At 51.1% G+C, this 24,726-nt stretch overlaps 1 protein-coding gene across 11 annotated transcripts; it reads left to right on the top strand.

Annotated features, from left to right (window-relative positions):
* Positions 1 to 1,636: 1,636 nt before the first annotated feature.
* On the top strand, positions 1,637 to 24,381 carry PPIH (peptidylprolyl isomerase H). Of its 11 annotated transcripts, XR_014804886.1 has the most exons (11): positions 1,637 to 1,726; positions 2,049 to 2,113; positions 2,697 to 2,720; positions 2,991 to 3,035; positions 3,268 to 3,310; positions 6,891 to 6,983; positions 10,467 to 10,554; positions 11,312 to 11,352; positions 12,159 to 12,247; positions 18,278 to 18,374; positions 19,740 to 19,942. XR_014804886.1 is itself a non-coding variant. In XM_084958315.1 (10 exons), the coding sequence occupies exons 1-9, from the start codon at positions 1,661 to 1,663 to the stop codon at positions 12,225 to 12,227; spliced, it is 534 nt and encodes a 177-aa protein (XP_084814441.1). In that variant the 5' UTR covers positions 1,637 to 1,660; the 3' UTR covers positions 12,228 to 12,247; positions 22,431 to 24,381. The 11 variants fall into 11 exon arrangements, 9 of the variants coding, with proteins under 9 accessions (XP_084814441.1, NP_001422209.1, XP_084814442.1 ...); XM_084958315.1 differs by lacking the exons at positions 18,278 to 18,374; positions 19,740 to 19,942 and adding an exon at positions 22,431 to 24,381; NM_001435280.1 differs by lacking the exon at positions 18,278 to 18,374 and having other exon boundaries at positions 19,740 to 19,941.
* The last annotated feature ends 345 nt before the right edge of the window (positions 24,382 to 24,726 follow it).

Raw genomic sequence — 24,726 nt, 5'->3', positions numbered from 1 at the left:
GAATGTGCTCTTCTGAACTGAGGGAACCCCTGGGAGGCCGAAGCCTTTTTCTGCAAACAAGAAGTGAGGCCCACGGAAAGGCTCTTATACCCTGGAAGGTCCTGCTCACTTTCAGTCTCCCTCCCCTCCCCCCACTTTCATTTTATACTCTTCAGCCTTTTTTTTTTTTTTAGTCTTTTTAGGGCCACATCTGTGACATATGGAGGTTCCCAGGCTAGGCGTCTAATAGGAGCTGTCGCTGCTGGCCTACACCACAGCCCACGACAACGCCAGATCCTTAACCCACTGAGCAGGGCCAGGGATCGAACCTGCGTCCACATGGATGGCTAGTCAGATTCGTTTCCGCTGAGCCATGACGGGAACTCCCTATGCTCCTCAATATTGAGGGAAACGGGTGGACAAGAAAGGGAATAAAGTTTTGGATGGGGATTTGGTTTCATTTTCACGGAGTTAAACAAGTGTGAAGGCAGCAGGTGGGGTGGGAAATGGATGATGAACAGCATAAAGAAATAACCAGGTAATGTATCTGAAAGTGCGACGGAGGGCTCCGCTGGATTGGGTGCAATGTTCCCTTCTGGGTGATAGCTGAGCTGAGACCCGATCTACACGGCCACTCCCCACCCCCAACAGGATGGAGAATTTTTTTTCTTTTAGGGGCTACACTATGGCATATGGAAGTTCCCAGGCCAGGAGTCCAATTGGAGCTTCAGCTGCTGGCCTACACCACAGCCACAGCCACGCCAGATCTGAGCTGTGTCTGTGATCTACAGGGTTGTCTGAACCTGCAACCTCATGGTTACTAGCGGGGTTCCTTTCCACCGAGCCACATTCAAACTCCAAGAAGAATATTAAAGACAGTAAACAGCTCGTACCAAGACCCTAAAGGTAATGCAGCTCTCTGACACCTCCAGGAACAGAAAGGCAAGGGTTCCAGGGAGGCGACAGCCAGAAAAAGTAACGTAGGTCCTGTACTTAAGGAATTGGCTTGTATTCTAAATACAGGGAAGCCAGGAGTGATTTGCAAGCAGATGTATTTTAAAACCTCTAGCTGCTCTGCAGTAAGTGATTTGGAGGTGAGCAAAGCAGAAGCTTGTGGCAGAACTGGAATTTAAACTCCAGGGTCCCCGCTTCAAGGAAGTGCTCAGTACTGACTGAAGGAGCCTGACAGGCCAGGCTGCTCTAAGTGCTGGGGAGGAGCAGCTTCTGCTTCCATGGGCTCCAGACCCGTGGGCAGGGGTAAGAAACCGCACGTACCAGGGTTCAGAGAGCTCTTGGCTGCGAAGGCTGAGAAGGACCCTCGAGGCTGCCAAGCCCCAGCCCGCTGGCCTGCGCGAGACTGCACTTAGTGTAGCCAAGGGAAAGGGAGGCCCGTTCACCTTGAGCGAAAAACGCCGCGGTACCCCTCGCGGCTCAGCATCCAAGCAAAGCCAAGGAGCTAGGAGCCAGCGGGCGCAGCGAGGGCCGACCACAGGCAGCCCGCGCCCCCGACGCAGAGCGGGGGTTGGCGCCGGAGGCGGGGCTTCCGGGGAGGGGCGTGGCTTCCGGGGCGGGGCCGGCCTCGGCCGCTCTCCCCGCGCCTGCGCCGCAGACGAACCCCGCCCCCCAGGGGCCAGCTTCGCCGGAACCTCGCGTTCCCGACTTCTGCTTCCGGGTCGGCGCCATGGCGGTGGCAAATTCAAGCCCTGTCAACCCCGTGGTGTTCTTCGATGTCAGCATCGGCGGCCAGGTGAGGTCCCGGCAGCCACCCAGGCCAGCGCCGAAGGGAAGGTGCCCTGCGTCTGGCCGTCAGCTCTCACGCCCTCGGGCCAGTGGGCCCAGGAAGCCGGAAAGTTAAATCGGACCAGAACCTGCCGGCCAGTGGGGCGGGGGTGGGGGGAGAAGGGAGGAGGAGGAGGCGTCTTACCCTCCGAGCGCCCGGCTTGCGGAGGGACTGAGCGGAACGGAGGGGTGGCCCGCGGAGGCGGAGGTGGACGAGACCCAGCGGCCTTGGGGAGGGAGGGTTCCACGGGCTTGGACTGGGCTTTCTGACCGTCTCCCGCCGGTTGCAGGAAGTTGGCCGCATGAAGATCGAGCTCTTTGCAGACGTGGTGCCTAAAACAGCCGAGAATTTTAGGTAAAGAGATGTTCCAGCTTTGCCGGGTTAATTAAACCAGAAGCTGAGCCCCAGTCTGCGGCATCGTCTGTCTGCCTCTGTCCGTCCACTCGCTGTTCTTGAGATGTGATTCCTCTGGGCATCGCTCTGAGTAGTCTGGACTGTTCCCATGTCCATTTATGTTGGGTTTGTTTGTTTGTTTGTTTTTGTCTTTTTGCTATTTCTTGGGCCGCTTCTGCAGCATATGGAGGTTCCCAGGCTAGGGGTCCAATCGGAGCTGCAGCCACCAGCCTACGCCAGAGCCACAGCAACGCGGGATCCGAGCCGCGTCTGCAACCTACACCACAGCTCACGGCAACGCCGGATCCTTAACCCACTGAGCAAGGGCAGGGATCGAACCCGCAACCTCATGGTTCCTAGTCGGATTCGTTAACCACTGTGCCATGACGGGAACTCCCATTTATGTTGTTAATCTGTGTGTCTGGACTTCTGACTAATCGGTGGGTGGGTTTGCTGGCGCCACTGTCTGAGCCGCCCCTCCCTAGATTAGGGGCGCTCACGTCTGTGATGCCACGGTGACCTCGTCCACTCTTTTCCCTTACAGGCAGTTCTGCACTGGAGAATTCAGGTTAGTCTCAGACGTGGTTGACTTCTTTGCTCGCTCCTGAGAGGTATCCTGGGGCTGCAGCGAGGGTATTTGTGAACAACCAGCAGGCCTTGCATGATTGCTGGTAACAGTAATAGCAGATAATCCCCCATGGGTCTCTTCTCAGTTCATTTGCCCTCTTTATCTCTCTTCTCACCATCTTTAGGAGAGTCTTTGGCTCGAGTATGTGATAAACTTGTAAGGTTTATGGTGTACCTGTCATCATTCCAAGTCTCTGTATTTTGTTTGTAGAAAAGATGGGGTTCCAATAGGATACAAGGGGAGTACCTTCCACAGGTAAGGGCTTTGGCAAGACATCCTGGGGGGCTTTTAGAATTACTTCCTTGGGCGATTGGTCTCTTTAGAGGAAAACAAAACCATGGGGTAATTCTTAGATCTTGAAAAGGGATGTTTTTATGAACTCAACAGGTGAGTTGAAGACTTCCTTTAAAAAGTGATAAACACTGTATTTTGAAATCATTATTGGAAGTATCCGAATCTTCTCTCTGGATCTTTCGTTCTGTTTCAGGGTCATAAAGGATTTCATGATTCAGGGTGGAGATTTTGTTAATGTAAGTACTGTTCTTTCCTCTTGAGTCCTGCCGGGTGTGTTGCTTGGTTGTTATCGCACCTGCTTTAAGACAGGGACCCAGTCTCGCCGCTTGAGGGCCGTTGCCAAGTTTAATGGGGGAGGCGGTGGGGATGGGAGTGTCCTTTAGAGTTGACGATGGTTACCGGTCACTGCACCACTAGATGATAGCTAGTATATCAGCACCTTGACTGAGTCACTGACTTCCAAATCTCAGCCTTTTAGGGCTGGAAACGAACTTTCTCAGCATACCTATAGATGATCCATGACAGACCCAGGTCAACTGGTCACATGGAGTTTGGCTAGAAACCCGATGCCATTTGTTTTTTCTAAATGGCAGTAAGTCTCTTTCCAGTGAGCTAAATGCTTATGCCCCCGCTCTCCCATCCATTTCTGGTATCCTGGTGCCTAGCAAGCTGAGAGTTTTTTAAATCAGAAGTTCATTAGTGGGCAAAGAATCAGAAGAAGAGAGTTCCGGAAGGATGTTTTCTCTCTTCCCTGGGAGAGACAATGAAGTAGTCCTTCTCTGCTAAGGACTTGCGACTAGACTGGGTCTGCTTCGCGCATAAATGCCCTTTCTTCTTTACTAAACCTCCTTCTGTCCTTACCCCACCCACCTGCGTGCATGGCCTTTCTTTTTAGCAGCATTTGGTTGGTCGTGTTGCTCTTTTCTTGGATCTGGGAGACATCCTTTCTCCTTTGTGTGTGTATTTAGTTTGACTCAGAGTTTTTTAAGATCTCTCTTTTTCCTGTCCAGGCAAGGTAGGAGTGCACTAGGTCTGTGTTTCTCATGCAGCAGTAGTTGGTTAGAGTCAAGTAACTGCTCACTTTAGACAAGGTGTGTCATTATTTGCTTCCTTTAATCATGTCACCTGCCATTGTAGGCACTTAAGTTTGCAACCCCTGGCCACAACTGATTGTAGCAGGACAACTGATTGTAGCAGGACTTATGCTTGTAGCATATACTTTTTTGGTAGCCAGTAAGAAGGCCTTAGAAGCTGTTCTCTGCCTTCTTTCGTTTCTTCCCACAGGCTCCTGTATTGCTATATTGTCTTAGCAGGGACAGGACCAACTTCTAACCAGTCACTGCCAGGCACATCCAATCGCTTGCTAGGTAGCCCCAGGGTTGGACAGTAGTTGGTCAGCCAAAAGGCTGAAGGTCAGAGAGAAGCAACTCCTCAGAGCCACCCTTAGGGCAGAAAAAATGGAACTAGCAAGCGGCAAAGAATCTCAGGATTTGAGACTTTCTAAAGGTGGACCAAGGATATTGGTTTGGTTTTGGTTCTCCTCCTCCTTGTTTTTTTGTCTTTTTAGGGCCACACCTGCAGCATATGGAGGTTCCCAGGCTAGGGGTCGAATGGGAGCTGCACCTGCAAGCCTACGTCACAGCCAAAGCAATGCCAGATCCAAGCCGTGTCTGCAACCTATACCACAGCTCACAGCAACACTGGATACTTAACCTGCTGAGCCAATCCAGGGATTGAACCCACGTCCTCACTGATACTAGTCATGTTCGTTACTGCTGAGCCATGACAGGAACGACTGGTTTTTCTTCTGGTTGAAAAAGAAAAGTGCAAAATGAAAATAAATCGTCTCTTAAGGAATCTTGCCTTCCAAGGCATATACTCTTGACATTTAAGTTTATAGCTGCCTGTTTTATCATTCCATATGTGTGTCAGATGGAATTTTTAACAGACGTAGGATCATACGTGTTTTAATTTTTTGTGCTTGACGATTGTCTGCACTTTCCCTTGCCGTTAAGTCTTCTTTCAAAACATCCTTTCTAATAGCTACTGATATTCCGCTAGGGAATAGCCAGTGGATCTACGTGGACAAGCCACTGTTGTTGAAGATTTAAGTGCTTTCTGTTGTTTGCCCTTCAAACTGATTTTGTCATTTCCCCACTCAGGCTTCTGGAGCGCAGTCGAGAGTGTGATTTAGAGGATGGTGGTGTAACGGAGCTGTTCTCTAGGTTTGCTGGGAGATGGGAAAGGAGGCTGTTTTCTCTTCTGTGCCTGTGCATGTGTTTATGTGGAATTAAGGGCGTACTGGCTCACGTGTACACGGTGCTACGTGGGTTGCAAAGTGCTTTGCTCAGACACTGGTGCTGGGTCTGCACGGTAACCTGTGAAGGTGGTCGCCTCCTCCCTTGGTCATTGAGAGGACCGTGGGTCAGCGCTAGGGAGTGACTCGCCCGGCTCGTAAGTGACAGACCTGGAACTTACATCCCATCTTTCCACTAATCGGGGCTGGATCTCACTGGTAGTTTTTCATCAGTAAACGTTCGAATTTGAGAGTTTTCTTTTCTTCCCTGGCTTATCTTAGTCCCCTTTGCTGGTCTTTGCCCCTGTAAGAGCCCTTTGATTCTGCCCTGGGCCAGTGTGTTCTCATTCGTCCATGGTACCCAGTATTCTTTTTTTTTTTTTTATAATGATTTTTATTTTTTCCATTATAGCTGGTTTACAGTGTTCTATCAATTTTCTACTGTACAGCGAGGTGACCCAGTCACACATACATGTATACATACTTTTTTCTCACGTGATCAGGCTCCATCATAAGTGACTAGATACGGTTCCCAGGGCTACACAGCAGGATCTCATTGCTTGTATCATTGTAGCCAGTATTCTTCTCTTTACTAACTGGCTGGAAGAGTTTGGTCTTTTGTCGCCCTCTCAGCATTACCTTTAAACCCCAGGGATTCTATTTAAGGTACTGCAAATATGGCCTTGTTCAGGTTTTATTACCCTGCCTTAAGTTTGCTCACCCGAAAAAATGAGGAAGATGATAATGCTTATGCTGTAGAGTTCTCGGAAGAGCAAAGAGATAATGCAGATAGAGCAGAAGTTTAAGCAGAAATTGGGGGTTTATGGCCAGGTGTGTCATGGCACCCACAGGATGACCTAGATCCAGGAATTGGAAAGCCACCGAACCGAGCAGTCCTTTCTCTGTTTCTCTAGTGCTCTCTGCACATGTGCTGCGTTCTCTTTTCCTGAGTCCATCTGGCAGAAGATGGGCACCTCCAGCTCCCAGGTGCACATGGTACAAGCTCAGCCTCAGAGAGCGTCTGTCCTACTTCATGATTCCCAGGGAAGGAACTCTGGTTGGCCCTGCATGCGTTAGGCACCCTCCCCTGACCTCAGCCTTAGCCAGGAGGGTGGTACCCTGGTGCCCAGATGAGGCTTCCAAGAGCACAGTTGAGGGGAAGGGGCTGGCGTCAGTTAAGTGAACTCTCTTGTGTGACCGCAGGCAGGAATGGTATCGAGTCTGTGTGCGATCCCTGTGCTGCTGCCCTCTGGCTCGCTTCTGTCTTCACCTCCCTTTGTAGAGGCCCAGCTGCGACTTTTTTTTCAGCCTATGAGATGCTTAGCCCAGATGACGGGCTGTGCCTGCCTTGGGTGGGGCTTGCTTTGATTGCAGGATGGGGTCAGAGTGGTGTGACTCCCCACGTGACCTGCAAGATGAACAGGACTTTACAGCTGCGCGTCTTCAGGTGCAACAGCTGCCTCCTCCGGGCTCCGGGGCAGCACTCGCAAGTCGCTGACACTTCCCTTCTCTCTGCTCAGGGAGATGGTACCGGAGTCGCCAGTATCTACAGGGGGCCGTTTGCAGATGAAAACTTTAAACTCAGACACTCAGCTCCGGGCCTGCTTTCCATGGTAAGTGAGGGCCGGTCGAGATTCATGGGTAGGTTTATAGCTAGCTGGGTTCTGGGCCCCTTTTGAGGCCCAGTGCTGTCTCTTGGGATGGAAGCAGTGCTTTCCTTCTCTTGCTTGACCTAGGAGTCACCTCTGTCCCCCCCGGCCCCTGCCACCTCTTCATCTGTTTTGATTTTGCTGGGCTGGACCCACTAGCAGGCTGGGGAACCAAAATTGAACTCCGGAGTATGGTTTCTCACTTTCTGAGCCGGGACACGTGGCTGGGTGCTCAGCCTTGCTGCTTAGAATTCAGCCAGCGGTGCGTCAAATGCCAGTGTTCACCCGCCTGTCCCACCACTCAGCCATTCGCTCACGGCCTGCTGACTGGTCACCCCTTCAGCTCGCTCACCACCCCTCCTCCCCATTTATTACCCGACTCCCCTTTCACCCCCGCCCGCCTCCTTCAGCCCCTCATCTCCCGCACCCCTGCTCACTCCGCCTCTACCTGACCTCCCCCACCCCTCACCCTCGCTTCCCTCTCCTCCCTCCCCGTCCTCACCCATTTCCCTCTGTCAGGGGCCAACTCTTCCTCCCTCAGACCCAGTCTTTCCACGGGTGTCCTCTGTCCAGCTGGCCCACTCTCCCACCATGTACTCAGGCCTTCCTCAGTAAAGCCGTGTGGACTTGCCCTGTCTCGGGCCTCGTGGCAAGGCCTGAGGGCACAGGCCTGGTCCCTGTCCTCGCAACTCTTAGCATCTAGTGGGAGAGCCACACAGGCGCAATGGCGAGTCCGGCAGAGTAGAATGCGTGCCAGCAGGGTGCCAGCCAGGAGGCTCCTCGGTGTGAGGAAAAGTACCCTGAGGCCCCGAGGCCTGAGCGGAATCGCTGCGAGGATCCGAAGACGCTCTGCCCCAGAGAGCCTGTCGAGTCAGACCAACAGCCTGGACGGCAGACGTGGGACCACGAACTAGCAGGGTGGCATGGGCACGGGCAGAAAGGGAGGAAGGTGGTGTGACCGTGGGGTGCGAGTGGGCAGGGCATGGCCAGTAGCGACCACTGGAGAGGCAGGTGGGTCTCGCTCCTGAGGGGCTTTAAATGACAGAGGGAGGACGGGTCGGTGGGCTCTGCTTCATGAGTCACGGAGAGCCATGGGCCATTCCGAGTAGGGTTGATCCACTTGGTGTTTCAGAACCAAGACCCTGGTCACTGTGTGAGTGACACACGGGCACGGAGAGGCTGGGGCAGAGGAGCCAGTTAGGAGGCTACCACAATCACTGGTGAGTCGAGCTTAGCAAACCGTGTACAAGCCTCCTTTTAGGAAAGTCAGACCGGCAAGCCCCGGTAGAGGGCAGACGCGGCCCGGTGGGTGGGCCTGGAACCCCTCTGTGTGTTTGCCACTGTGTCAGCATCTGCGGAGGCGTCAGGAGAACGGAGGCAGCTCCCTTCAGGCTGGCACTGGCTGTCTAAATCGTACCTTGTAAGTGGTTTTGCTTCCATCCTCCGCCAGATCAGGCGCTCCCCGGGCAGGGACTGCGTCTCACTGAGGCCTTACCACCTGGTACGGAAAGATGCTGAGTAGCTACTGATGACTGACTGAAAGGCCATCAGACTGGAGGCTGGCTCTGAGCACTTGCTCAACAAGCAGCTCATCTGCATTTAGTCATTTCCGTCCTCTCAGCCCCTGGAGATGGAGGCACAGATGGGGAAACCGAGGCCCGGAGCAGTCATGTGGCTGAACTCGAGCACAGTCAGTGGGGAGCTGGGATTCCTGCTAGGTCCTCTGGCTCCAGGGCTTGTTCTCTGAACCAGTAAGCTCCCCCGCCTGGAAGAGAGGACAATCGAGTGGCTGTGGGCAGAGGCCTCGGAGCGAAAAACACGTGCGGTGGGACTGCTTTCCTCCCCGCTGGCGACTCCGGGTTCCTACATTGAGCAGCAAGGCAGGTAGATAGATAGACAGGGAGATGGACGGGGAGAAGGAAGGAAGGGGAGGGAGGGAGGAAGAACTGGGGCCACCGGGGAGTCTACCCTCATTCCGGGGTGCAGGTCATTCCTACTGGCTCAGGCGGGCCCTTGTTTCCATGTACTTGTATGAAAGCCGTAAATAAACAGCCTCGTCTCACACAGGAAGTTTGTGAAGTGTAATGTGAAATCCCTAATTAGCGCTTACCCTACACAATGTCTTTGATGTATTTCATACTCATTTTTCTTCTTCAGTGTTGAATGCAGACTCAACCAATTTAATTCTACTAAGTGGCCAGCGAAGGCTAGTGACCTGCTGAATAATTTCCAGTGTTGCCTCTGTAGTGTTGCCTTTATGAGACCTGTGCTTTTAATAGTACTGATACTTTCAGTTTTCCATTTTTACTCATTTTTTTTTCCAAAATAAGGGATGTATGTGATGAAATAATCATATAATTTCACAGACACTGGTAAGGCAGTGCTGCTGAAACGTGACTTGGGTTTGCTGATTGCTTTGTGTTGTAAGCCTGTTCTTTTATAATGCATTGTGCAATATAATGATATAGAAACATTTCAAAGGAGAAAAGGGGAAGGGATATGGCTGGAGAATTTCAGATTCTCAATTAAAAAAAAATTGAGAATTTCCTATAAAATTCAGTGATAATGGATTTGGGGTATATTTGTCAGAAGCAGACATCAGGGAGTTCCTGGTGTGGCTCAGCAGTAAAGAACTCGACTAGTATCCATGAGGTTGTGGCTGCCATCCCTGGCCTTCCTTGCTCAGTGGGTTATGGACCTGGCGATGTCGAGAGCTGTGGTGTGGGTTGCAGATGAGGCTCGGATCCCGCATTACTGTAGCTGTGGTGTGGACCGGCAGCTGCAGCTCCAATTCAACCCCTAGCCTGGGAGCCTCCATATGCCGCCAGTGCGGCCCTGAAGGAGAGGGGGGGCAGACATCATCGATTAAATCTAGTCCCCTTTTTTTTTTTTTTTTTTTTGCCGCACTTGCAGCAAGCAGAAGTTCCCGGGATTGAACCCAAGCCACAGCAGCGGCAACACCAGATGCTTAACCTGTTAGGCCACCAGAGAACTCCCAATGTAACCTTTTTTTCTAGTGTAGCGCTATTAGAGCAACTTCTTGTGCCTTAAACTTTTTTATCGCCATTGTTAAGGGACAGTTCAAAACCATTCAGACCGAGTAGCGTAGGGCATGGCAGTAGGCTTTTTCTCAGCTGGTCACTCACTTGTGCGTGCAATCCAGCTATTGCCGGTATTGGACTAAATTCAGCAAATCAGGTTCCGTAACCACTTGTTCCACGTTATAGAATGTGTACTTATTCAAGGATCTGGCTCCTTGAGGTCAGAAATAGTGTACTTTTCCTCCCTGTGTCCTTGGGTCCTAGCTCAGGCCCTGGCTCGCAGAGGCTCAGTCAGGTTTGCTGAAAGGAAGCGTGGCGGAGTCAGGGCTGCGGGCACCTTGGGGAGTTTTGTCTCTTGGACAGCACGGCCAGGAAAGCTCACCGTAACTGTGTTGGTTTCCGTCAGGCAAACAGTGGTCCCAGCACAAACGGCTGCCAGTTTTTCATCACCTGCTCTAAGTGCGACTGGCTAGATGGGAAGCACGTGGTGTTCGGTGAGTCCGAGTCCTGTCCTGGTCCAGACCCCCTGCACCAGGGCGGAGCTTCCCAGGGAGCTGGCTCCCCTAACTCTTGGACCAAGAGTGCTGGACAGGTGTGACTGCTCTGGGCGGGAGGAGGGAGGTGGAAGCTGTGGGAGGTGGGAGAATTTGGGGTCAGAAGCTAGAGGGGAGGACAAAGGGGCCATCTGACATCGGACCATGTAGGTGTGTCTGAGCGGGGGTGGCAGCACTTAGGAAATACCGCACAGAGGCAGCAGGTACAGCGAGGCTTTGCAATGGCCCAGACCTAGGTTTGAGCCCTAACTTTGCTCCTTGCTGCCTGCGACCTTGGGCAACAGTTCACGTCCCCTGAATCTTAATTTTCTGACGTTAGTCTGAGGATCAGATGAGATAGTTAATGACTGAGAATGGGTCTCGGATGCTGGAAAATACTGTGCAAATAAGGATAGTAAAGGACTTCCTGTCGTGGCTCAGTGGTAACAAACCCGACTAGGATCCATGAGAACGCGGGTTCGATCCCTGGCCCCCCTCAGTGGGTTAAGGATCTCGCGCTGCTGTGAGCTGAGGTGCAGGTCACAGATGCGGCTCAGATCCGCATGGCTGTGACTGTGGTGTGGGCCGCAGCTGCAGCTCTGATTCGACCCCAGCCTGGGAACCTCCATATGCCGCAGGTGCCTCCCTGGAAAAGCAAAGAACAAAAAAATTAAGAATAAATGAGGATAGTAAAGTCTCGCTCTTACTCTTCCCACAGGGAAAATCATTGATGGGCTTCTAGTGATGCGAAAGATTGAGGTGAGTACTGGGTGGCGCGCCTCTTTCCCGGCCATCCCGCCCTCGTGCTGCCCGACCAGAGCAGTGGGGCGGGTTCGGGGCCTGGAGAGGGGGCCAGGTTTGTTAGGCCAGGCTTCACTGCCTCCTGTCCAGGGAGTAACTGCTCCAGGAAAGGAAGGAGAGACCCCGTGCCTCCCGCGTGTTCCGGGCCCTACGTTAGCCCTCTGGCGCGTCCTGAGGCTTGGCCTCTGCCGACTCCTTCACCTCCTTGCTGAGTCCTCCTCGGTATGGGGGTCCTGGCCCTTCAGGACCCGCCCCCAACCCCCGCTCCATGAGCCTTTCTGCCACTGCCGGGCCACGTTCAAACCACACGAGGCTGCTAGCTCTCCTCTAAATGTGCCGTACACATCCTGCCTCTTGCTCCTTCCTGCCCCTGGGCCTTTGCTCATGCTGTTTCCTCTACGGGAATGTTCTCCCTTCCTTTCCTCCCGGCGGGATTCTGTCCGTGCTCCTGGGCCCTGCTCAAGTGGCCCCTGGTCTGTGAATCCTTCCCTGGCCTGTGTAGGCAGCAGTTCAGTTGCTTCCTCGCCCTGGATACAACTCTGTTTTACAACTTACTGCATTATTACGAGCCATGGGTTTGATGGTTTTAATGGCACCCTATTCCCTTTGATCTGTATTCTGTTCCTCCCCTGTCGGATAGAAAGCGGACTGTCGTCAGGTCAGCCCGTGGGTCCGCAGTCCTCAGCCCCGGGGCCGTCGGGCCTCAGTAAGCGTGAGGTGGGGCGTGTCTGAGTGGAAGGATCACCGTGTGCTCTCTCTCCTAGAATGTTCCCACAGGCCCCAACAATAAGCCCAAGCTGCCCGTGGTGATCTCGCAGTGTGGGGAGATGTAGCCCGAGAAAGACGGAATCAGGTGAGCGGGTCTTGCCCGGTCAGGCGTCAGAACCCTAGAGGAGGCAGCCTGGTCGAGCGGAGAGAACTTCAGGTTTGAAGACGTGGGGCTGAGCCCATTTCCTCTCTGACCTGGGAGAAGGCGCATCCCTTCCTGAGCCTGTGTTCTCACCTGTCAAATGGCCATAACGCCTGTCTCCTAGGGCCACTGTAAGGTCATGAGAAAAGGGTCGGTGGGGACTTGACTTTCCCTCCACTTGCGGTTTACAAAGCCTGGACCTGAGAACCATCAGTCACTTTCTCACAGCGCTCTTTGTCTCCCGCTCCATTCAGTCGTCCCGCTGGAAGGACTTGGCTGCAGCCCCGAGGGACTGAGTCCCTGCTGGGACCAGCCTGGGCAGCCAGGAGACACACCTGTCATGCCTCTTGTCAGAATGATGCTGCAGTTCCAGGCCCTCACTTCATGTTTGCTGGCCTCGTAGGCGAATGCGACCCATTTCTCACCTGCGTAGACTCACTGCCCACCCATGCTCGCCACTCCCTGCCTGCTCCGTGCTGGGCAGCAAGCTGAGCCCGGAGAGCCTATACCGCTTAGGAGCTTATGGGGGGAAAAACACATAAAACACATTCTCAGAGGGGGTCGCCAGTAATATGAGTGAAATTGCTGAGTATTAATAAGCGTTGAAGAGAAAAATTGATCACTTCAGACAGGTGAAGGACGGTAGTCCCTTGCCTATCTTTTCTTTTCCAAACATCTTCAAACCTTCAGAAAAGTTGGAAGCATACTACGTTGAAAACCTATATACCTTTCACCTAAACTCACCAGTGTTTATCATTTTGCTTTGACGGTTGTTTCCTTGCCTTCTTCCCTCCCCGGACCCCATTTCCTCGCCTCCTTTCTCGCTCCCCTTCCTTCTTTCCTTCCTTTCCCTCCCTTCGTTTTCTTTCCATCTGGAAGTTGGGGCTTCTAGACGCTTGCCCACTAAATCCTTCCGCAGGCAACTCATAGAAATAAGAACATCCTGGGTAAAGACGAGAATGTCGTCTAATAGACCTGCTTAAACTTCGCCACTTGTCCACCACGTAACTCTTACAGCTCGGCGGGGGGGCGGGGGGGTGGTAATCCAATCAAGGTCACGTATTTTCATTTGGTTGCTTATTTTTACTTATAAAGATAACATAATCTCGTGAAAGAAGAGGCAAGAATTTCATACCAAACCGTTAAAGCCCCTCTCCCCTTGACAGCACTCCCCGCCCCAGCCCCAGCCCTCTGCTTTCCTCAGAGGTAACTTCTTTGTCCGGCTGTTGTATGTCCACGGGGCCTTTTCTCTGCCCATTAGATTTGGGGAGGTTTTGTTTTTCCCAAAGGGCATCGTAATGCTGTTTATCATCTTATTTCCCTTTGCCACTGTATCCAAGAGACTTTCCCTCTTCCGTTCACGCAGAACTGCCTCGTGTGTATGTATGTATGTGTGTACTCACATTTTTAGGGCCACACCCACGGCACACGGAGGTTGCCAGGCTACAGGTCGAATCGGAGCTGCAGCTGCCGGCCCGCGAGCAACTCGGGATCCAAGTCGCTCTTCCAGCTACACCACCGCTCACAGCAACGCCGGATCCTTTAACCGGCTGAGCAAGGCCAGGGTTCGAGGTGCGTCCTCGTGGATGCTGGTCAGATTCAATCCCACTCCTGCCGTGTATGTGAACAATACAAAACTGATGTAATGTGCTGTGTCTGTAGCATATATTGTATGTTACCTTTCTCTTAATGATTTGAATAATTATACGTTCTGAGTCGTAGTGTTTTACTTTCTATGTTGTGGCCATTTTCTCCAGAATATATTTTAAGAAAAAGTTGGCACCGTGTTGCTCACCGTAACTGATGATATCCTTTGTTAAAGACAAGTTCTAAATTTTGGTGCCATCACAATTCTTCGTCTTTCCCCTGTGACCGTCGTGTTGAGCTTGTTTCGGAAGATCCGAACGACCGCAGGTCACAGGGTCTGCCAGTGTTTCTGTAGTTTTGTTTGGATACTGGCAGAGTTATCTAGAATTTATTTTTCCGGACCCTGCCTTTTTTTCCAAATGGAGTCAAATGCCACACCATCATAATGACTATACATACCTCCATCTGTGGCTTATTTTGTGTTCACAGCATCTGGCTCTTACAGGCATTCAGTTAAAATTTATTGCATGAGTTAATAGGGAGGGAGAATGTCAGGCATTTTAGGCAGGGAACTGGTGTGAGCAAATGCCAGGGCAGGAATGCACAAGTGTGTGCTAGAAGCTGCCCGAGGACTCTCTCTCATCCAGCCAGATGCTCCCTTCTCAGGCCCAGTTGACACTCTGAGCTTTCTCTTCTGCCAGCACTGGGGGCCCCAGGGCTCAACCTGCTCTTCCTCTGTCCTTGCTGCTGGCTCTTCCCTTCCTCGCCCCTTCATTTCTTGGCTGAACTAAAGTTGGGCTTGTCAGTCCTTTTCCTTTTAAAGGCCAACCACTAATTGCCACCAGGGGACAGAAGGTCACGGAAAGAATAAAGTTTAGAAATTCTTTTATATTTGGGGCCTTTTCTCTGTGTTTTTCTGAAACCCTTACAGAAAGTTACTGGAAATCCATGTTGGCGGTTTGATTTCTGCACCCATCAACCCTCCTCTCATCTGCTGCTGCAAAGGTCCTGTCACCCTTTGCCCCTATGAAATGCCTTTTTTCAGCCTGCAACCCCAAGCAGAACAGATTCCATGGGGACCATCTGAGGGTCCAGTAGACATTCCTTTCTGCGGTGGCAGAAATGGTCCGTACCACTGTCCGTTGTCATAGCTTCCAGCTACATGTGACACTGGAGCACTCGAAATGTGGCTGGTGTGGCCGAGGGACTGAATTTTAAATTTTATTTAATTTTAGGAGTTCCTGTCGTGGCGCAGTGGTTAACGAATCCGACTAGGAACCATGAGGTTGCGCCTTCGATCCCTGGCCTCGCTCAGTGGGTTAAGGATCTGGCGTTGCCGTGAGCTGTGGTGTAGGTTGCAGACGCGGTTCAGATCCTGCGTGGCTGTGGCTGTGGTGTAGGCCGGCAGCAACAGCTCCGATTTGACCCCTAGCCTGGGAACCTTCATATGCCGCAGGAGCGGCTCTAGAAAAGGCAGAGAGACCCAAAAAAATAATAAATAAATAAATTTAATTTTAATTAAATTTGAAGACCCGTTTGTGGCACCTCCAGTTTAGTCTTCTAACCTTAGCTTGCTCAGAATTAAATTTTTCACGGCTGATGCTAAGAAACTATTCAATAAAGGCAGTTATATCACGTAACTGAACATTTCTTGTACTCAGGTTCTGAGCTAAGAGCTTTACTTGAATCACCTCCTTTAACTTTGTCAAGTTAAAAACTTAAAAGTGTTAGATCCAGGGGGCAGTCTGACCTTAAGGCAGTCCACAGATGGGTTCCCCACTTTGGGTTTCTGAGTAATGGATTTGGGAGAAAGTAGGGGGAAAGGTGATGAACTCCCCTGGGAGAAGGGTATCATTTCGTCATGTTTTTTCCAGCTGTGAACCTAACAAACCTCCAATTTCTGAAGGCATGTTTCCGATCTCCCAGACTGTTTGGAGGCAGAATGATAGGTGATGCTTTTCAGTCCTCCTGGGCAGTCTTTTCTCAAACTTGAATGCACATGTGAATCACCAGCTCATCTTGCTAAGGTGCTGGGTCTGGAGGGCCTGTGGCTTGCAGTTCCCACCAGCACTCGGGGGATGGGATGCTGACTCGGGGTGGCGGGACTGCAGGGGAGTGACCCTCTGTCTTCACATTGAGACCCCACCGTATTCCGGTCAGAAAAGCCCCAGGAGGAGATAATCTCGGGGTGGCACCGCTCCAGCAGGAATCCAGCGCATCCACATCAAGGCCTCACTTCATCGTTTGCTTGAGGCCTCGCGCCTGAGCACTGGGCATAGAAAGCCGTGGGAAGGAGCCAGAACCAGGGGAAGTCACTTGACCCGAAGTACTGCCCTGTGAAGCACTTCCTTCCACAACTGCTTTTATGCTCACCCTTAAGTCCTGACTGGTTTTGGTGAAAATGAGGTTTTCTGTACAACTCTAGATGGAGAAACCTCAGTTGTACCTCAGTGGGTCCTATGAAGGCTTTTTATGATGAATTTCATGAACGAACCTTGGCCCTCAGGGTTGTTCTCCTGCTGCTGTCTGAACTGGGTCTGTGGCTATTTACAACCACATGGGAGATGGTGGAACCTCTTTTGAAAGCCTAGGAGAGCCACTTGGAAAGGGGAGTGGCTGTGAGCTCTGACAGCCCCGCTAGTCTCCCTGTAAGCCTTGAACTTGGTGCTTGTCGAGCCAGAGAGAGCTTTCTTTAGTTCACTGTTTCCCAACTTTCCCTGCAGATAGGGATTGCCTAGGTCGTGAGCCACAGGGAGTTCCAGTTGTGGCACAGCAGAAAGTACTCTGACTAGTACCCAGGAGGATTCAGGTTTGATCCCTGGCCTCGCTCAGTGGGTCGGGGATCTGGTGTTGCCGTGAGCTATGGTGTAGGTCGCAGACACAGCTCGGATCCCATGTTGCTCTGGCTGAGGTTGAGGCTGGTAGCCATAACTCTGATTTGACCCCTAGCCTGGGAAGGTAAATATGCTGAGGATGTAGCCCTAAACAAAAAGGAAGGAAGTGGAGTTCCCGTCGTGGCGCAGTGGTTAACGAATCCGACTAGGAACCATGAGGTTGCGGGTTCGGACCCTGCCCTTGCTCAGTGGGTTAAGGATCCGGCATTGCTGTGAGCTGTGGTGTATGTCACAGATGCAGCTCAGATTTGACATTGCTGTGACTGTGGCGTAGGCCGGTGGCTACAGCTCCGATTGGACCCCTAGCCTGGGAACCTCCATATGCCTCGGGAGCAGCCCAAAGAAATAGCAAAAAGACAAAAAAAAAAAAAAAAAAAAAAAAAGAAGGAAGGAAGAGAATCACTCAGGGGCATTTGTTAAACCTGCCAATTCCCAGATTCCCTCCAGTCCACCCCCCAAAGAGTTTGCGTGAATTTGAGGTAGAATCCAGGATACTATACAGTGAGCATCTCGGGTGCTTCTTATCAGAAAAGTGTGGGTAACACTGCATTCGGTGGTACTGGGTGAGTTTTTTTTAACATCTGCCTCTTAGGAAAAAATATGAGGAGCACGGTATGTAATTTTCAGCTATTACAGCTTACAATGGGGTGTTATTCAAGCTCAAATGGTCAGTAGGTTAAAATTAACTGTACCTGTGGATGGTGGATATAGAAACAGCTGTGAAGCTGCTGCTGGAAAGACCGAGGCTTAGGAAACACTCTCCCCATCTGGGGTTTCCTGAAGGCGCGACGCGTTCCGGAAGAGCAGGACTATGACAGACATGCTGGTGGCGCGCGGGCTGGTCCTTCATTTCGCGACCAAGCACCAATTAATTAGGATAGGTCCCACACTGCAGAAGAGGCTACAGATATTGGAAAGCCCAGTTCCTGCTTTCAAAGAACGCAGTCTCTTGGGAAAACCGACAATTAGAGGACCTAAAGCACCAGGCTGGCGGTTACAGGACCCGAGGAGGAAAGCGTGAGTGCCTGTATCCGCCTGGAGTGTTGGGGAAGACCGCAGAAGAGGTGTCCCAGCCGAGCACATGAAGGAATGGAACTTGTCAGGGAGCTGAAGCTGCCATGCGGTGGGGGTGGGTATTCCACGCAGAAGGCATAGCGTGAGCAAGGGCACAAAAGCAGGAAACAGCAGAAAGGGTAAGGGAAACTGCCAATAATTAAATACGGCCGAAGCAGAAAGGTATGAAAAGCAAACAAGAGGTGAGGCTAGAGGAAGCAGAGCCAGCTGTGAGATCCTGCGCAGACCCAGGCGTTCACGCAGAACCGGACTGGGGGTGAGCCTCAGGCAGTTTGTACATTGCCCCTCCCAGGGGAAAGGTCCTTTAGGCGCCTGAGATTTCAGAAGGCGGCCTGACTCCAGAAAGAACCAGGCCAGTACCCGCCAGTGAGGGATTCTGAGCAGGAGAACGTCGTAACTGAACTTTCTTATCTGGTAGATGGTTCTGGCGGCATGTGGAGGAGAGGCCAGAGGCCAGTGAGGTGTCCACGGCAGCAGTCTGGGCTGAAGGAAGGAAGCTCCACATGAACATGCAGGTCTGGGAGCCCCAGAGATTCGGCAGCAAATGTTTGCCTGCCTGCTGGGTGTGTGATGCTGTTCCCTGCCCCTGGAAGTCAGAAGCCCTGCCAGCTGAAAAGGGCGGGGGGTGGGGAGGGGTGGAGAATGGCTCTATTCCAGTCCCTCCAGTACAAACGCAAAGCTCCCTTCTCTAATCGGGCACATCACACCCACGGAACACTCACTATGTAGCCTTAAAAGCAGAGGTGGATCTGTATGTGTTGGCAGATTTCTGAGGTAAATGAAGGAGCAAAGTGAAGATGTAGTCCGTGGTACAAACCTGATGCTCTCTCTTTTGAATGACTCTTTAAGAAACTCCTATAGTGACAGATAGCTGACTCGTACCCATGGTTCCCTTTACAGAGTAGGGACAGCAAAGAGACTTCCTTTCGGTTTATATTGTCCTGTATATGCTTGATCTTTCTACATGGAGCATGTATTTTGTAATAGAAACACGTACTGTGCATACGTAGTCTTAACTAATTCTAGTTCTTCCCAGCCCTTTCCAGGAGCTTGTGGCTGCCTAACATCAGTTTATAAATCATTCCCCGGTTCCCTCCTGGCTGCTCCCCCATGACGTGGTTCATTTCTCTGCTACAGCGCTTAACACAGCCTGTCACAAATGTGCTCTCTGGTTTTCTCTAGACCGAGAGCCCCTCGAAGGACTGACACAGTGCCTGGGCGGTGGCAGAGCTGAGGACTCCGCCTCTGTGCCAGTGTAGGCCTTCCCATGCAGCAGCTATCGAGGACTTTTACGTATTTGTGTACATCCCGCCTGAGGGCCTGCGGCGTGAGGCCAGGACCCGCTGTCCTCTGGGGGAGGCGGCGTGGCCGTGTTTGGGAGGAAGGGGACAGTAGCCAGGTACTCACTCACCCGTCCTTCTAGTACCGCCAGCTCTGAGGCCACGCACAGAGGGCGGGACTTTCCCTGCTCTCTGACCCTGGGGCTGAGACCTTCCAGGAGAGGGACGCTCTTCATTCTTGCAAAAAGCACACACTCTGGAGCCACGCACGCCAGGAAGCTATCGCACCATTAAACCCCTGGGGACCCTAGCTTTGCTCCTTGCCTAATGATAAAAAATACGCACGACACAGAGTTGTAAAGGGCAAGTAATAAATGAGACAGCATGTTGGCCATAAAGGTTAGTGTCTGTCTTGGTTCTTGTGTAACATACCTCTCAGCCCTGCTCTGGGGCACGAAAGGTCTGACCTGTGGCAAGAATCGAACTGGTTCTGCCCTTTGGAGGAGGGAGGGCTGGGAGTTTAGGATCGAGTGCGTGTTCTCTTCATGGACCGTCCCCTTCCAGTCCCTCTGAGCTGCTTCTCCCTTCCGTTCCTCACAGACCTCCGCCTCTGTGCCAGTGTAGGCCTTCCCTTGCTCAGGCTGATGCTCTCGAGTAAGATAATCTGGATTGGCCCCGTGTGTGCTTCCCTGCCTGCTGCTGCCCCATCTGATCAAGAGACCTTGGAAGTATCACAGATTCAGAACCCAGGATTTTGTGTTTTAAGTTTTCAACTGTAAATAAAGTTGGTTGGTTTTTGGTTTTTGGGGTGTTTTTGTATGTGTGTTCTTTTTAAATGGTTGTAATGATAGCCCTGTCTCCTCACGCCTTAGCTTCAGCTGGGAGGACTGGGTCTCACCAGAGCCCTGCATGGACCAGAGCCAAGCCCTTTGCTATGTAGGGTTGATGCCTCAGATTTAAAAGCAGTTGGAGGAGTTCCTGTCGTGGTGCAGTGGTTAACGAATCCGACTAGGAACCATGAGTTTGTGGGTTCGATCCCTGGCCTTGCTCAGTGGATTAAGGATCCGGCGTTGCTGTGAGCTGTGGTGTAGGTTGCAGATGTGGCTGGGATCCCGCGTTGCTGTGGCTCTGGTGTAGGCCGATGGCTACAGCAATAAATAAATAAATAAATAAAGGCAGTTGGAGCAGTCAGCTCTTAGGTTCGAGCTGATTGGGCAAAGAAGGCAAAGCCCAGGGGCCTTACAGCACTATTTATTTATTTATTCCAGGAATGTTCCCAGTAGATTCAGTTTGATTAGTTCTGGAGCCTGTAGGAGAAGGGTCACTAGCTTGGGATATTTTTGGATGGGAGGCCATTTGATAAAATGTATCTTGATTGTAGTGAAGTGGGAATAATTTAGTAAAAAAAACTTGGTTTGAAACTGAAGGCATTTTTTTTTTAAACAGTTGAAGTCTTGAGACACCTTTCTGAGCCTCGGTTTCCTCATCTATAAAATGGGGTAATAACACCTGTCTACTTCGTAGTATTGTTGAAAGGGCCAAACAAGAGAATGGATCTGAAGGTGTCTTGTAAACAGTAACGTGCATTGGAAAACGTTTGTTTTGAAAACATAAAAAGACCTCGTTGAGCATAATGTTCAAGAGGTAAAGGGAGTTCCCTGGTATTCCTTTCATGCGGCGATTTAAATGTAACCCTCTTCCTATTTTCTCCTGACTCAGGGACAGGGATGATTCATAACTGTTAGTACCAGGCTTCTGTAGCCTCAGAGTAACAGAGCTGAGTTCTCTGACACAATAGAACCAGGTTGAAAGCGCCACGTCAGAAGTTGCTATTGTGGCGCAGCAGAAACAAATCTAACTAGTATCTATAAGCATATGGGTTAGATCCCTGGCCTTGCTCAGTGGGTCGGGGATCCAGCATTGCTGTGAGCTGTGGTGTAGGTTGCGGACGAGGCTTGGGTCCTGCGTGGCTGTGGCTGTGGCTGTGGCTGGCAGCTGGAGCTCCAGTTTGACCCCTAGCCTGGTAACTTCCTTATGGTGCAGCCCTAAAAAAGAAAAGTGCCACTTCAGTGTATTGGTTGACAAGGGAGGTGGTGAGATTCACCCTAGAGTGTGGGGCTATTTCCAACCCTCTGTAGCCAAGTAAACAGGGATCGGGGACACAGGGAAGAAAGGTCTGAGGTCGAGGTGGGGAGAAGCCTTACGGTAATTCGATGGGGTGGGATTATAGAGAGAAAGGAGGATGAGCGGCTGGGGTCCTGAACACTTGTTCTTGTGATGGGCATTCAGCTGAGTTCAGTTACACTTGGCACCTGCATTCTGTGCCGGTCTCTGACCTGGGCACCGAGCTGTGAAAATGAGTAAGATGTGGCCCATGCTGGTAACGGGATAGGCACAGTTTGGATTCAGTGTGGTGTTAGAATGGGAGCCCTTGCGAGGGCAGGACATTTGGTCCGTTTGTTTGTTTATTGCTCTCTCCAGCATCTAGAAGAAGCAAGCATCTAGTACCCAGTAAGTCTCAATACATATGTGTTGTGGGAATGACAGTGGTGGGTGTAAGATGCTGTGGGAGTCGGGGGAGAGAAGGGTCGGAGGAAGAGGCAGCATTTGAGGTCAGTACCGACAGACTGGAATTAGGCAGGAGATAAGAGTGGGGTAAGGGTAGGGAGGCCTTTCTTCAGAAAAGGGAACTGCGTTCCTGGGCCAGAGGCTGTGAGAGGCTGGGGAAGGTGAAAACTGTTTTGGCAAAGGAGATTCTTAGAATGAACCCACCTGCCTTTCACATCACTTAAAGGTACAGACCCCGGAGTTGTCTGAGCTGCAGTCCCCGTGCTGGGCTGTCAGGGTGGCAGGTGAGCAGAGCTGCGGAGCAGAGAGCTCCTGCCTTGGAACAGGAGGTGAATTTTGACCTGAAGGCTTTATCCTCCAGTGCTTCCGCACCATTTCTGCAGTGCTAGGGAGCTGCCTATGAGGACCCTAGTTTTCTTCTGCTGCTCATCTTCATGCTTATTGAAGAGAGAGCTTAGTGAAGTAACTGGATGAGTAAGTAACACTTTTAAGTAACATTTTAAAGACAAAAGTTACAGAATTTATATTTCTGCTTGAGAAGCCATCCTTTCAAAGCTGTTACATAGGGAAAGTTGCTCACTTACTCTCAGAGGTGCTGCTGCCATTGTTCTAAGTGTCTTTGTAATTCCACTTCGGAAAGGAGCTTTCAAGCCCACAGGGCACACTCTTCTATGTCCTCGTGTTGGCAGAACTGCCTTTGAGGAAACGTTTTCTTTTTAACAGCCAAAGTCACCTGGAGCTGGAACAGATGAAGAGCAGCTCTGGGATCCACCTACACCCCCTGCACAGTGTCGCTGCAAGCCTGTTTCACCTGGATCGCTAGTGCTGCTGGCCAGTGACCTTCTCCAATCCATTTTCTCTACCACATCGTTCACTGAACACATTGAGCTATCATGTGTCAGAGACTGTGCTAGATGCCTCAGGAACTCAGTCTGGCAGGGAAGATTTAATGAGTGTGTGTGTGTGGGGGGGTTCCTAACCTAGTAACATCTGAGGCAAGACCTAGAGGACGAAGAGTTAAGCAGGCAAAGGAGAAGAAGGGGAAAAGGAAGAAAGTTATCAATAGAGGGACTAGTATGTGATAGCCCAGAGGAAGCTGTGGTTCAAAGATTACCTGGAAGGTTGGACAAGGAATGTGAGAGTGGAAGGGAAGTTTAGAGTCCAACCAACCACCTTAAGAAATCTGGACACTCCTACAGGTGGTGTAGTCAGCGAAAGATTTTAAGTAAGATAGTGTCATGATCAGATGTTTTCACCTAGCCTGGGAACCTCCATATGCTGCAGGTGCCACCCTAAAAAGCAAAACAAACAAACAAGCAACAACAACAATAACCCAAGTTCCTGTCGTGGCTCAGTGGTTAACGAATCCGACTAGGAACCATGAGGTTGTGGGTTCGATCTCTGGCCTCACTCAGTGGGTTAAGGATCCGGCATTGCCATGAGCTGTGGTGTAGGTCACAGACATGGCTTGGATCTGGCATTGTTGTGGCTCTGGTGTAGACCAGCAGCTATAGCTCTGGTTCGACCCCTAGCCTGGGAACCTCCATATGCTGCAGCTGCAGCCCTAGAAAAGACAAACAGACCAAAAAAAAAAAAAAAAAAAAAAAAAAAAAAAAGATGTTTTCAAAAGAACACTGGTGGGAACCTTAGAGTAAGAAAGAGGTAGAGACAGTGGATAAGGGGCCAGGTGTCACTCCCTGTTTTTCAGTGGTTTATGAGCTAAGAAGAAAGATGACTTTTAAATGTTTAAATAGTTGAAAAATCTAAAGGGTATTTTGTGACATGTGAAAATCACATGAAATTCAAATTTCAGTGTCCATACGTTTCTTGGAACACAGGTGCCCTTGTGTACTCTCTGTGGTAAACTTCAGGCTCTAAAGTTCAGCGGTTGAGAAGGAATCCTCTGGCCTGCATAGCTTAAAACACTGTCTGGCACTTACAGAAAAAGTGCCTACTCCTGCTCTGAGCCATAGATGATGGCAGCCTGCGCTAGAGTGGTAGCAGGAGGAAGGAAGAGGCTCTAGACTTTATTTAAAGACTGTTTAGGACTGACGTGGGGAGGCCTTCAGGAGGTAGAATTGATAGGCCTAGATGACGTCAAGGCAGGCTAGGACGACTGCACTAACCTAGCTCCGTTCCCTGCTTCCGTTGCTGCCTCTACAACCCATCCTCTACTCCCCGGTCAAAAACGAAAAAAGGGAGCTCCGGTCGTGGCGCAGTGGTTAACGAATCCGACTAGGAACCATGAGGTTGCGCGTTGGATCCCTGGCCTTGCTCAGTGGGTTAAGGGTCTGGCGTTGCCGTGAGCTGCGGTGTAGGTTGCAGATGTGGCTCCGATCTGGCATTGCTGTGGCTCTGGCGTAGGCCGGCAGCTACAGCTCCCAATGGACCCCTAGCCTGGGAACCTCCATGTGCCACGGGAGGGGCCCTAGAAAAGGCAAAAAGACAAAAAGAAAAAGAAAAAAGCATGCCACTGCCTACTTAAAACTCTGAAATTACCCTTCTCACTATTGCCCTGAGTTTAAGCTTCAAGTAGAATATTCCTAATTTCGCCCTGCCTCCCTCTATAGCCCAATGTCTTCATTCTGGTCTTACTGGACTACTTTACTTGATTTCTCCCAGACTCCATCTCTTCTTGCCTCTAGGCCTTTGAATAAACCTCCCTGTGCCTGGAGTCTGCACTGCACCTTCTTTCTACCGACACTCCCAAGATGCTTTGTGCATTTGCAGCGCTGGAGTGTTCGGAGTGCTGGTTGTTGAAATTTCTGCCTTCATCCCTAGACTGAATTTAGGAAGGCAGCAACTGACTGACGAACTAGTCCATCAGCAGCAAAGAGTAGACGCTTAATAAAGGAGGAACCAAGGTGGAGGGCTTCAGCCACATCACGTAGCAGCCTCAATGATAAATCGGTTGTGAAACGTGGACAGTTATCCCTATTTCACACGGCCAAGAAAACTGCCTAGCTTGTTCAGTAAACGTGAGTTGAAATTAAATTTGATTTGTGGCCAATATAAAAAG

Source organism: Sus scrofa, chromosome 6 (genome assembly GCF_054392235.1).
Source record: "Sus scrofa isolate SSC_HxYL_T2T_F1_AM1 chromosome 6, Sscrofa_HxYL_maternal_Yorkshire_Landrace_v2.0, whole genome shotgun sequence".
Taxonomy (NCBI): domain Eukaryota; kingdom Metazoa; phylum Chordata; class Mammalia; order Artiodactyla; family Suidae; genus Sus; species Sus scrofa.
This window is presented reverse-complemented; position numbering and strand designations above follow the sequence as displayed.

What these genes read in the sequence shown, in the direction of transcription:
- PPIH (XM_084958310.1), top strand. Translation starts at nt 6,501, where the DNA reads ATGAGGCTTCCAAGAGCACAGTTGAGGGGAAGGGGCTGGCGTCAGTTA. An exon ending in CTCCGGGCCTGCTTTCCATG is followed by an intron (nt 6,984 to 10,466) that starts GTAAGTGAGGGC and finishes GGTTTCCGTCAG; the next exon opens with GCAAACAGTGGTCCCAGCAC. An exon ending in TGGGAAGCACGTGGTGTTCG is followed by an intron (nt 10,555 to 11,311) that starts GTGAGTCCGAGT and finishes CTCTTCCCACAG; the next exon opens with GGAAAATCATTGATGGGCTT.